Genomic DNA, 13,135 nt, shown 5'->3' with positions numbered 1-13,135 from the left:
TGTATTTTGCCAGATGGAACCAAGGGGGGGGGGGGGTTACATCTGTTGCCTTAGGATTTACAAATAACACCACAGGTTTACTTTGAAACTCAATGACATGTTTCATGAATGTTTAAGCAAGTTAATAGCCGACAATATATGTATGCTCCTATGACAAAATACACAAGGCAGGGCACAGCAGGTGAGGGAGACAGAAGCAGAGTGAAGTCCTTTCAGCAAAGCATAACCAAAATCCTCCAACCCACTCTTAACCCCAAGAGATGTCAGCAGAGGTAGATAAGGCTGTGGTAGCGCCAGAGCAGGAGGGATCAGGGACCAACAAAAAGAAACTAGCAGCAGACAGCAGGTTATACAACACATCTTTATTGAAACAGTCTCCCAAAGAGTAACATCGGCTTACAAAGAGATGGTGAGAGACGGAAAAAAACAAACAAGTAATGCTATGAGAACCAAAAGCAGAGGGGAAAAGTGGTTGACAGGGCTGGGCAGTGACAGAAAATATAAAAGATTCTCATGGCTTAGACTGACAGTTGCAGGTTTTTTTTGCATTTATTTTGTACAAAAAATAAATTAATGAAATCTCTCAAGTTTACAGGAATATCTATTTGTTGTTTTGAACACAGACTTGCTGATAAATCTAAATGCTGTGGATTTCAGTTTTACATGTGTTAAAACAAAAGTATCTTAGACATACCAAAGCAGGCTTACTCTGATAAATAGGCCAGGAGAAACACGAAGATAGATGAGAAACAAAACAAAAAAGATTTATAAAGTGAGCTGGGGCAAACGCATTCATAATATCTGAATGTTCAATGTGGCGGAAGTTGAGAATCCTTTAAGCGCTTTAGGATTGCATCGCTTGAGCATTACCTCGAGAGCAACCCCGAGGTCCCTGGACTGCTCCCCGCTTGTAGCCTGGCTGATATCCCTCCTGTAGAAACAACAGGTCATTCAGAAAGACTTACACAGCACCTTCATGACAGAATCTGGGACAACAACTCAGAATCCCTTTTATTGGAACTAATGCAACCCTAATGCAAGGGTCAAGTGTCTTCTAGTCACTAGGACATAATGGTTGGCTGTGTCCTTCCTTACCCGCTGATAGGTGCTGTTTGGGTAGTCCCGGGGCGCCGTGCTGAACTGGGCCTGTTGCCCATAACCATTGTTTGGAGTGTTCGAGAAGGGAGGGCGATAGCCATCATATCCTCCTGAGGAAGACAAACATTTATCCTGTTAACACCACAATAAAATCACTCCTGTATCAAAGTAGGTCCCTTACAGTAAATTAGCTGGATCTCATACCTCTGAAGCCATTAGAAGATCCTCGGTATCCATTGATCATGCCCCGAGGGTTCCTGGGGCCTCCGCGAGGCACAGCCCCCCTGCTGTTATAGAAGGACTGGCCTTGCCGCCCAAAGCCTGGCCCCTGGGACGACTGCACCTGGTGGCCCGCTGCCGCCACTTGGTCTTGGGTGTGGAAGCCTCCTACAGCTGAGGACAACAGTATGTCATTAACAATATTTGACCTTTCTGATCATGTCCTTAGACCCAAGGTCTACTAGTCCTCAGACTCCACTTGTCTAAGTCACATCCTCAGCCCCAACAGCCACCCCAGTCCCTCTCTCACCGGACAGTAGAGTGTCCTGCTGGATGTCAGGCTCCTCCACGGAGTGCTCCGCCTGGCTGCTGAAGCCCTGGCCGTAGCCGCTGGGGAACTGGTTCTGCTTCAGACTGTCTGCTTCGTTAGTGGGGGGCACGGGGGCGTTCAGGTTGAACACCTTAGGGACACAATACAACCAGAGAAAAGCTTTCATTTAGAGGTGTCAGATACCCACGCAGGACTTGCAGACAACAGCAAATCACCACTAACATACTGTACATACTGTCCAAGGCTCGCTAAATAAAGTAAATCAGCCTAGAGTTGATTATAAATCTTTATGTAGACATGGGGGCAGACAAGAGCATTGTGTTCTGCACTGACAGAGAGGGGGGGGGGGGTGGGGGGGTATGGGGTGAAGCTTGATTTTGAGAAATGTAGGCCAACACCGGAATTATACTTATTAATTCAGTTGATGTCCCAATCAGTTCTCATTATCCTTGCAAAGTAAATCTGGTATTACTGTTGTGTGACTGTACTACTTCTATTTTCCCTGTCCTAAGACTTGTGGTACCATCAACATGTGGTAAGTGATTAGAGTTAAGTGGGTAATATGACGGTTTTGTTCAAGTGAAGCGATGTGAGTTATAAGTCCTCCATTAACAAAGCCTACCGCTTGCATGGACTGGAATGGTGCTGCGTTGACATTGATGCCGCCGCTGTGGGGGGTGGAGACGGGCGGGAAGGCAGAGGGCAAGGAGGACGGGGCGGGGGACTGCTCAGACGACAGGGACATCGAGGCCTGGTTTAGGGAGGGGGCGGGGCGGGGAGACAGAGATGTCACATACTTCAATGGTTTTCACAGACACTTCAGGACAAGCAGGTAGGATGAGTGTTAACCATCTCACACTGCCCAATAACAGCCAAGCATAGAGAAGCTCCACCACCCACCCACAGAGCCAGGGGGGGTAGAGGGTGGAGCAGAGGGCACCTTGGGGAGGGAGGGTTTACCTGGATGTGGTCGGTGCCGTCTGTCTGTGGCCGGGGCTCTGCTGTGTGGGGGTGCTGGTAGAGGGGTGCTGTGGAGGAGTAGCCATCGGGTGTGGAAGAGACCATGGGGACCTGGGGAGGGGGCGAATAAGGGAAGGTTCACATGGTACCCTTGCCCTTTAAATAAGTCTGCTCCGGTATCGAGTCTTAGGGATCACCATCAGAATTTTGTTCACGTATCATTATTGCTACTTACGTGTGTAGATTCAGGAACTGAGCTTGGTTGAGAAAGTCTGGATTCTGAATGAACTGTACACAAGACAAATATAAAATGGTTTGTTGGTCAAACTTCTTAGACCAACTAAAAATGAACAGACAAAACTCAAGAGTATATAAGCAGTACTACTCACCGGACAGTTTATTAGGTACACCACCCCATTAACGAAAATGAATCGCTCCTACAGACAATGAGTCACGTGGTCATGGCTTGCTATATAAAGCAGAAAGACATCCAGATACTGTTCGATTGAACTCTATAATGAGCAAAATAAGTGACCTAAGAGTCTGAGCGTGGTTTGATCGTCGATGCTAGGCGCGCCAGATCCAGTATTTCAGAAATTGCCAACCTCCTGGTCTTTTCACGCACGACAGTGTCTAGGGTTTACCGAGAATGATTCGACAAACAAAAAACATCCAGTCAGTCAGCAGTCCTGTGGGCGAAAACATCTCTTTGATGAGAGGTCAAAAGGAGGATGGCAAGAATCATGCAAGCTAACAGGCGGAACAAACAGACAAATAACGTTGCAGTGTAACAGTGTTGTGCAGAACGGCATCTCGGAATGAACTCATCAGTCCTTGTCACGGATGGGCTATTGCAGCAGACGACCACTCCTATCGGCTAAAAACATGAAGCGGTCCAGTGGGCACGCAATCACACTGAACAATTAAGGAGTGGAAATACAGCGCCTGGTCCGACAAATCCCGGTTCTTGTTGCACCATACTGATGGCAGCGTCAGGATTTGGCTTACAGTTGAATTCGGAAGTTTACATACACTTGTTGGAGTCAAAAAACTCGTTTTTCAGCCACTCCACACATTTCTTGTGAACAAACTATAGTTTTGGCAAGTCGGTTAGGACAACTATGTTGTGCATGACAAGTCATTTTTCCAACAATTGTTTACAGACAGATTATTTCACTGTATCACAATTCCAGTGGGTCAGACGTTTACATACACTAAGTTAACTGTGCCTTTAAACAGCTTGGAAAATTCCAGAAAATGATGTCATGGCTTTGGAAGCTTCTGATAGGCTAATTGACATAATTTGAGTCAATTGGAGGTGTACCTGTGGATGTATTTCAAGGCCTACCTTCAAACCCAGTGCCTCTTTGCTTGACATCATGGGAAAATCAAAAGAACTCAGCCAAGACCAAAGAAAATAATTGTAGACCTCCACAAGTCTGGTTCATCCTTGGGAGCAATTTCCAAACGCCTGAAGGCACCACGATCATCTGTACAAACAATAATTACGCAAGTATAAACACCATGGGACCACGCAGCCGTCATACCGCTCAGGAAGGAGAGTCCTAGAGATGAACGTACTTGTGCGAAAAGTGCAAATCACTCCCAGAACAACAAAGGACCTTGTGAAGATGCTGGAGAAAACCACCATAAAAAAGCCAGACTACAGTTTGCAACTGTACAATAGGGACAAAGATTGTACTTTGGAGAAATGTCCTCTAGTCTGATGAAACAAAAAATAGAACTGTTTGGCAATGATGACCATCATTGCCAAACGGTTTGCAAGCCGAAGAACACATTCCCAACCCGAAACGTTTGACCCAAGTTAAACAATTTAAAGGCAATACTACCAAATGAATGTTTGTTCACGTTCCCAGTGGGTCAGAAGTTATGAAAGAAAAAGCCGAAATAAATCACTACTATTATTCTGACATTTCACATTCTTAAAACAAAGTGGTGATCCTAACTGACCTAAGACAGGGCATGTTTACTAGGATTAAATGTCAAGAATTGTGAAAACTGAGTTTAAATGCATTTGGCTAAGGTGTATGTAAACTTCCGACTTCAACTGTATGTAGCATGAGTCCATGGACCCATCCACCTGGTGTGGAGACTGTTTTCCTGGAACATGTTAGGTCCCTTGATACCAATGGAGCAACGAATGTCTCCGACACCTTGTAGAATCCACAACCAAAATTATTTCAGGCTGTTCTAAAAGGGGGATCCGACCCGGTACTAGATGGGTGTACCTAATAAATTGTTGGTGAGTGTAGAAGCGAACTTCTCTAGGAGAACTACAGCCTTTGAGTGGTGGTGTTGGTTTGAGGGGAGTTAAAACAGAACGTGATGTACTAACACTGACCCATCTGCTGCAGGTCCACGCTCTGTGCAGACTTCATGGGCTGGGCCAACACGATGGCTGGGTCCAGGGCATGACCATCAAACTCCAACATGGAGTCCTGTGGGAGGAAGCACATGGGTCAGCATGAACAAGAGACCAAACAGGATCCGATAAGGCAGGACCATAGGGGGGCAGTTGGAAGGATCATCACCTGCATGAAGTTATAGGTCCCCTGCATCTGGGCCATGAGGTCCTGTACAACCTGCTTCCGGACCACGGGGTCAGGCGTGTGGGAGACTGGGTTCACAGTGTGGGGCTCGGGGGTCATCTGGGGAGGAGACTGGTGCTGGAGGACATTGACCACCTAAAGACACGGACAGATTTAAACCCAGCTGATGACATCATTGGGCCATGGAGTTACTTAATGAACCCTAAAAGATTCTGTGTGTGACTTTGTGATATGACAAATTATATGAGAGGTGTAGACATGCAGCATACCTGGACCTCTGCTGTCCACTCCTCTACTTGGTCGTTGCCAGTGCTGCTGTATGTGGTTTCTGGAATGAACTGTCTGTTTACAAACTACACAAAAACATAAGATCACTTGATTAGATTCCAATAGGTAAGGTAAATCAGAGAATTCTGAACTTTACAGCAGTTAAGAGTCAGGGTAGAGATTGAACTCACCTCTGAGGCTTCTACTTCAATGGCCTTTGTGTATTCTTCCGTAACTGTTCCTTCTGTAAATAAATACTCTGATTAATATCCAATCATCCAGGTCTACACTCAGACCAATCGTAACATGAGTTCCCCTCAGGTTATCAAAATCTAACCCAGAAGTAAAATCTCACGTAATTTATTCAGCTGCGTGATTAACGTCCGTCTTAAAACATATTAGAAATTGAGCGTTACAGCAATATAAAGTCTCCACCCTCACAAAAGGAAACGCTCAGCCAAAGCACTCAAGGCGAAGCAGTTTAAGCATTGCCTTTGCCCAATCCTGATACGTCCAAATTAGAGGTCGACCGATTAAATCGGGGCCGATTTCAAGTTTTCATAACAATCGGAAATCGGTATTTTTGGGCGCCGTTTTTTTTTTTTACACCTTTATTTAAACTAGGCAAGTCAGTTAAGAACACATTCTTATTTTCAATGACGGCCTAGGAACGAGGCAGAAGAACAGATTTTTAACCTCGTCAGCTCGGGGGATCCAATCTTGCAACCTTACAGTTAACTAGTCCAATGCTCTAACACCTGATTACATTGCACTCCACGAGGAGCCTGCCTGTTAGCGAATGCAGTAAGCTAAGGTAAGTTGCTAGCTAGCATTAAACTTATCTTATAAAAAACAATCAATGACTGTCATTGCTCCAATGTGTACTTAACCATAAACATCAATGCACAAGTGTATATTTTTAAACCTGCATATTTAGCTAAAAGAAATCCAGGTTAGCAGGCAATATTAACCAGGTGAAATTGTGTCATTTCTCCTGCGTTCATTGCACGCAGAGTCAGGTTATATGCAACAGTTTGGGCCGCCTGGCTCTTTGTGAACTAATTTGCCAGAATTTTACGTAATTATGACAACATTGAAGGTTGTGCAATGTAACAGGAATATTTAGACTCATGGATGCCTCCCATTAGATAAAATACGGAACGGAATAAACGTTTTGTTTTCGAGGTGATAGTTTCCGGATTAGTCAAAGGTATATGGTTTAGAGAGAAATAGTCGACGAGTTATAATTCCTGTAATAACTTGCGGCTGAATTTGAAAGGGGTTCCTTCACCGTTCATGTCTTCCATAGAGAATGTCTTGATCTACTTCAAATAAGGTCTGTGTTTCGTGCAGGCTTAAACCGCCTCGACGTTTTGATACCCGTGTAAATCTCACTAGGATAAGGTAACGTTTGTCAACATATTTTCATAAATCCACTCTACAAAAAAAATGTATCTTCGCTTATATTTAGCCAATATTGATCAGAGTTACCTTGTCCTATGGATATCTACACAGTTATAAAATTGGCACGGTGATGTAAGCCTACACGAAACAGACCTTATTTTAAGTGAATCTAAAAATATCCTATGGAATAAATGAAGGAACCGCTTTTCAGATTTTGCTAGAAGGTGTCATGGGAATTATGACTCGCACTTTGGTTGTCAATTCTTACCATGCCCATTATTAAAATAGGATTTCCTGCATATAGAAATGACAGTTTTTGTTTTCAACATTCATCACAGGTAACTTAAACTCTATTTTTATTCAAACAGTTGAGTATTTGTCTCCTAAGCAGACTCTTCAGTGTCATTGTCACTTCAGAGCTGTGTACGTGTGTATTATATTAAGTTAAAATAAAAGTGTTCATTCAGTATTGTTGCAATTGTCATTACAAAAATGTGTGTATGATATATACAGTATATCACAAAAGTGAGTACACCCCTCACATTTTTGTAAATATTTGAGTATATCTTTTCATGTGATAACACTGAAGAAATGACACTTTGCTACAATGTAAAGTAGTGAGTGTACAGCTCGTATAACAGTGTAAATTTGCTGTCCCCTCAAAATAACTCGACACACAGCCATTAATGTCTAAACCGCTGGCAACAAAAATGAGTACACCCCTAAGTGAAAATGTCCAAATTGGGCCCAAAGTGTCAATATTTTGTGTGGCCACCATCATTTTCCAGCACTGCCTTAACCCTCTTGGGCATGGAGTTCACCAGAGCTTCACAGGTTGCCACTGGAGTCCTCTTCCACTCCTCCATGACGACATCATGGAGCTGGTGGATGTTAGAGACCTTGCACATCTCCACCTTCCGTTTGAGGATGACCCACAGATGCTCAATAGGGTTTAGGTCTGGAGACATGTTTGGCCAGTCCATCACCTTTACCATCAGCTTCTTTAGCAAGGCAGTGGTCGTCTTGGAGGTGTGTTTGGGGTCGTTATCATGTTGGAATACTGCCCTGCGGCCCAGTCTCCGAAAGGAGGGGATCATGCTCTGCTTCAGTATGTCACAGTACATGTTGGCATTCATGGTTCCCTCAATGAACTGTAGCTCCCCAGTGCCAGCAGCACTCATGCAGCCCTAGACCATGACACTCCCACCACCATGCTTGACTGTAGGCAAGACACACTTGTCTTTGTACTCCTCACCTGGTTGCCGCCACACACACTTGACACCATCTGAACCAAATAAGTTTATCTTGATCTCATCAGACCACAGGACATGGTTCCAGTAATCCATGTCCTTAGTCTGCTTGTCTTCAGCAAACTGTTTGCGGGCTTTCTTGTGCATCATCTTTAGAAGAGGCTTCCTTCTGGGACGACAGCCATGCAGACCAATTTGATGCAGTATACGGCGTATGGTCTGAGCACTGACAGACTGACCCCCCACCCCTTCAACCTCTGCAGCAATTCTGGCAGCACTCATACGTCTATTTCCCAAAGACAACCTCTGGATATGATGCTGAGCACGTGCACTCAACTTCTTTGGTTGACCATGGCGAGGCCTGTTCTGAGTGGAACCTGTCCAGTTAAACCGCTGTATGGTCTTGGCCACCGTGCTGCAGCTCAGTTTCAGGGTCTTGGCAATCTTCTTATAGCCCAGGCCATCTTTATGTAGAGGAACAATTCTTTTTTTCAGATCCTCAGATAGTTCTTTGCCATGAGGTGCCATGTTGAACTTCCAGTGACCAGTCAGTATGAGGGAGTGTGAGAGCAATGACACCAAATTTAACACACCTGCTCCCCATTCACACCTGAGACCTTGTAACACTAACAAGTCACATGACACCGGGGAGGGAAAATGGCTAATTGGGCCCAATTTGGGGACAGCAAATTTACACTGTTATACAAGCTGTACACTCACTACTTTACAGTGTAGCAAAGTGTCATTTCTTCAGTGTTATCACATGAAAAGATATACTCAAATATTTACAAAAATGTGAGGGGTGTACTCACTTGTGATATACTGTATATATATATTTTTATAAATCGGCCGATTAGTCAGTATCGGCTTTTTTTGTCCTCCAATAATCGGTATCGAAAAATCATAATCGGTCGACCTCTATTCCAAATAGCCAGTGACAAAAGCCTAAAGCTGAACTAATCCTACTCGAATCTCATGCATCCCATTCAGTCAAGATGATCTCGGTCTACACACAGATTCTGGTTATGGAGGTTACCTGGTTCTGCAGGCTGCTCCCCGCTCCCAGACGACTCATGCACAACAGACTGCTGCTCCTCCTCCTCTTCTTCTTCTTGCTCCTCTTCTTCACACACACCGTTCTGATGCATTTGTGCTCTGTCAAAATAGCCACTCAGCAGCACCTTGTCCAGGGTCTCCTTCAGTGCCTTGTCTATAGGAAAGGGGCAGATCATATTCAGAACGTATTAGAAATGTCTTGATAAACTGTGGTATATTTGTGCGTTATGTTAACTCGAAATGACACAACGACAAGGTTCCAGTTTAACAAAGTTTACTATACTATATGAACACACTACAAGGTAGCCATTACACTCAAGGCTAGCTCCATCAACGACTAGACTTCCTGCGCACTCTTGACTGAGTGATAGCCCCGTAATAACAGAAATATAGGGATACATAAAACATGAACTTAACAATCTCCCCCTTTTCTTTAAAGACAAATAAAACATCAACAACATAATTAAATGTCCAAGTATTAATCAAGTTTGTATTACTCAAGCTGCCACTTTCCATTACTGAGAGCCTGTAGGAGCACAAGACCGAATGCTCCTTTTTAGTCAGACAGTCAGCAAGCTGTTCCTTTGTGGTTGACCACAGAATCCGCTGGATTCTCTGTGCTTGAATAAGTTCCTTGATGCTGAGTCTTTTCTCTGTGACAGACTTGGTTGACTTCACAGCATCAACTAATAAGTAGTTGTCAGTGACACAAACTACAGGTAGAAAATTCCATCCCCAAGACCAAGGGTTTCTCCAGGAAGTCCGCTTCGGACAACCCTTGTGATCCCTTTTTTTTATATATATATATATTTTTTTTTTTGCATTTTCCAATTAACAACATTCAAGACAAACGTGAAAAGATATGACAACAATAGGACAAAGTGACAATGACAGATGAGCGTAACAAAGAAAGAAAAAATAAAACAAATTATAATTATATATACACAACATACAATAAAAAAATTATAATGAGACATTGGATCATATGGTCACCTGCTGTAGGCTACATATTATACATTACGTGTGAAACATTATATAAGGATAATATAGAGATTCATTCAATGTGATGTGGGGGGAGATTCTCCATATACTCAATAAAAGGTTGCCAAATTCTGTAAAATGTATTTAACTTATTCCTCAAGCGGTAAGTCATTTTCTCCAGTGGGATACAACTATTAACTTCTGATAGCCACATTGCAACTGGCAGGGGGGAATCCAATTTCCATTTCAAGGCGATACATTTCTTGGCAATCGCTAGCAATATTTGTTAGCTTTATAGTATGGCTTTGCCTAAAATTGGTGTTAGTAAAGTTGCCCAGTAGACAGACCTCCGGGTCTGCAACCCAATGAATTGAGGATATGGTATCGCATACCCCCTGCCAGAAACCGTGTAGTTTTGAACACTGCCAAGTGGAATGGAGGAATGTTCCTTCATCTGAGCCACATCTAAAACATAGGGAGGAGATATCAGGGTTGAACTTGTGCAGTCTAGATGGGGTGATAGAGCTGATGGAGGAAATTAAACTGGATCAGTCTGTATCTGGAGTTCAATGTGGATGTAACACCATCCCTGCATAGGTCACTCCATAGACCCTCATCAAGATCAATACCCAGATCTTTTTCCCCATCTAAGTCGGGGTTTATCTAGCCCAGGCAGTGTTAGTCCTGACATAAGAGCATCGTAAACACGGGAAATGGTCTTGAACAGTGGTTGGTCTGCGTGGCAGAGTTGTTCAATAGGTGACATCTTAGGTAGGTTCCATTGTCCCTTGAGAGACACCCTAAAGTTTCGTAGTTGTAGGTAGCTAAAGAAGTCCCTGTTAGGCAAGTGGTATTTCTGTTTCAGCTGATCAAAAGACATAAGAACTCCCTCCTCGTAACAATGTTCCAGAAGAGTGATCCCCTTATCAGACCATGGTCTAAAGTTACTATTCTGGAAAAACATAGGAATCAATCTATTGTTCCATAAAGGGGTTTTAGGGGAAAGGAATCCCCCTCGTCCGAACAGCTCATGCAGTTTGCACCATGCCAGGACAGAATGTATGATTAAAGGGTTGTCTGTGATGGTTTTTATAGATTTTCTGTCCCATTTGTAAAACAATTCTGCCCCAGTGTCATCATTTAAGCTTTTCAATGTTCAACCATGAGGGAGAGGGACCCTTGTCAAACCTCTGAGCCAGAAACCTAGACTGTGCTGCCCAGTAGTACATTCTAAAATTGGGGAGGTTTAAGCCCCCTTGACTATAATCCAGGGTCAGTTTATCCAGGCCAACCCTAGGGGTTTTGCCGTGCCAGATAAACCGTCTGGTCATCTTGTCGAGAGAGGAAAAGAATGCTGCGGGAACAGGGATAGGGAGAGATTGAAACAGATATAGAAATCTGGGCAGGACATTCATTTTAATTACATTGATTCTACCCAGTAGAGTGAGAGGTAAGTCCATCCATTTACAAAGGTCACCCTCCACCTTTTGCAACAAACTCGCCAGATTGAGTTTATAGAGGTTGTTCAGGTTACCATCCACCATTATGCCCAAATATGTGAAGCCCATAGGCGACCATCTAAAAGGAAACTTGTGCTTGATGGTCAAAGACAGACAACGGTAAGATTTCGCTTTTATCTAAATTGACCTTATATCCAGAGAAAGAACTATAACACTGTAGTAGGATCTGCAAGTGAGAGAGGGAGTGTTCTGGGTTTGTTAGAAATAAGATAAGGTCGTCCGCAAAGAGTGATAATTTATGGGTATGGGGGCCCACCTCAAAGCCATGTATGTCAGGGCACGTTCTAATAGCCTCAGCCAACGGTTCGATGGCGAGGGCAAAGAGGTGGGGGCTAATTGGGCAACCTTGTCTGTTCCCCCTATAGAGAGGGAAAGAGGAGGAAGTAATCCCATTGGTAGCAATCCTAGCTTTAGGAGATTTGTAGTGATTTTATCAAATTTACAAACACGGTACCTAAACCAAACTTTTCCAAGACGCGAAAGAGGTATGGCCATTCAACCCTATCAAAGGCCTTTTCAGCGTCAAGGGAGACTGCGACACTAGGTATTTTGTTTTTGTTAGCAAGGTGAATTATATCAAAGAACCTTCTGAGATTATTGGAGGACAATCTATTAATTATGAAGCCAGTCTGATCTGGGTTGACCAACAGGGGAAGACATGACTCCAGTCTCTTAGATAGCATCTTGGTGACCAGTTTACAATCTGTGTTAAGAAGAGAGATTGGTCTATATGGAGGCGCACTTTAGTGAATTTTTCCCTTTCTTGTGAATTACAGTAATCACTGCTTGAGAGAAAGACTCTGGAAAGCAGTTGTCTTCCCTGGCTTTTTTAAGTACCTCCATAAGGTAGGGGACCAACAGCTCCCTAAATTCTTTATAGAACTCTGGAGGGAAGCCATCCTCCCCAGGAGATTTATTAGAAGGTAAGGATTTAATGGCCTCCAACAATTCAGGAACTGAGAAGTGTTCACTCAGGCGCTCGCTGTCTTCCCCTGACAGGCATGGGAGGTTGAGAGAGGAGAGAAAGGAGTTGATCTCTGATAGATCATCGCTTGATTGGGAAGTGTAGAGGTCTTCATAGTATTTCTTAAAAGTATTATTAATTTCAGTAGGGTCGAAAGATCTCATTAGTAAGAGTTTCTATAGCATTAATTGTCCTCTTACTTTCCTCTGCTTTCAGTTGCCATGCCAATAATTTGTGAGCTTTCTCTCCAAGCTCGTAATAACGCTGTTTTGATTTAGTGATGGCCCTCTCAGCTTGATATGTGTTCAGAATATTATATTTCAGTTTTTTATTTACCAAAAGCCTGTATAGATCTTTAGTCGGGCCTCTTTGGTAGGTTCTCTCTAGCTCTGAGATTTCAGATTCAAGGGCACTCAGTTCCGCACTGTGTTTTCTCTTCAGCCCTTTAGTATAGGAAATGATCTGTCCCCTCAGATAGGCCTTCAATGTGTCCCAAAGAATGAAACTGTCAGGAG

General features: G+C 43.5%; 1 protein-coding gene across 2 annotated transcripts in view; it reads right to left on the bottom strand.

The window, feature by feature from the left end:
- The window catches only part of LOC120025192 (caprin-1-like), a 28,235-nt gene that overhangs the window by 2,114 nt on the left and 12,986 nt on the right, over window positions 1-13,135 (bottom strand). Inside the window, exons 7-18 of one of the 2 annotated variants that reach the window (XM_038969652.1) lie at window positions 9,136-9,309; window positions 5,637-5,689; window positions 5,448-5,531; window positions 5,161-5,313; window positions 4,971-5,067; window positions 2,844-2,896; window positions 2,609-2,719; window positions 2,271-2,399; window positions 1,628-1,778; window positions 1,303-1,491; window positions 1,096-1,208; window positions 871-931 (exon numbers count right to left, since the gene is read on the bottom strand). In XM_038969652.1, coding sequence (XP_038825580.1) covers window positions 871-931; window positions 1,096-1,208; window positions 1,303-1,491; window positions 1,628-1,778; window positions 2,271-2,399; window positions 2,609-2,719; window positions 2,844-2,896; window positions 4,971-5,067; window positions 5,161-5,313; window positions 5,448-5,531; window positions 5,637-5,689; window positions 9,136-9,309 — 1,368 coding nt within the window. Of the gene's footprint in view, window positions 1-342; window positions 932-1,095; window positions 1,209-1,302; window positions 1,492-1,627; window positions 1,779-2,270; window positions 2,400-2,608; window positions 2,720-2,843; window positions 2,897-4,970; window positions 5,068-5,160; window positions 5,314-5,447; window positions 5,532-5,636; window positions 5,690-9,135; window positions 9,310-13,135 lie in introns of those variants that run through there. The other variant, XM_038969653.1, reaches the window with a different exon arrangement.

The sequence above is a fragment of the Salvelinus namaycush genome, chromosome 30, assembly GCF_016432855.1.
Source record: "Salvelinus namaycush isolate Seneca chromosome 30, SaNama_1.0, whole genome shotgun sequence".
Lineage (NCBI taxonomy): Eukaryota > Metazoa > Chordata > Actinopteri > Salmoniformes > Salmonidae > Salvelinus > Salvelinus namaycush.
The sequence above is the reverse complement of the archived record's forward strand: the minus strand, read 5'-3'. Positions and strand labels throughout refer to the sequence as shown.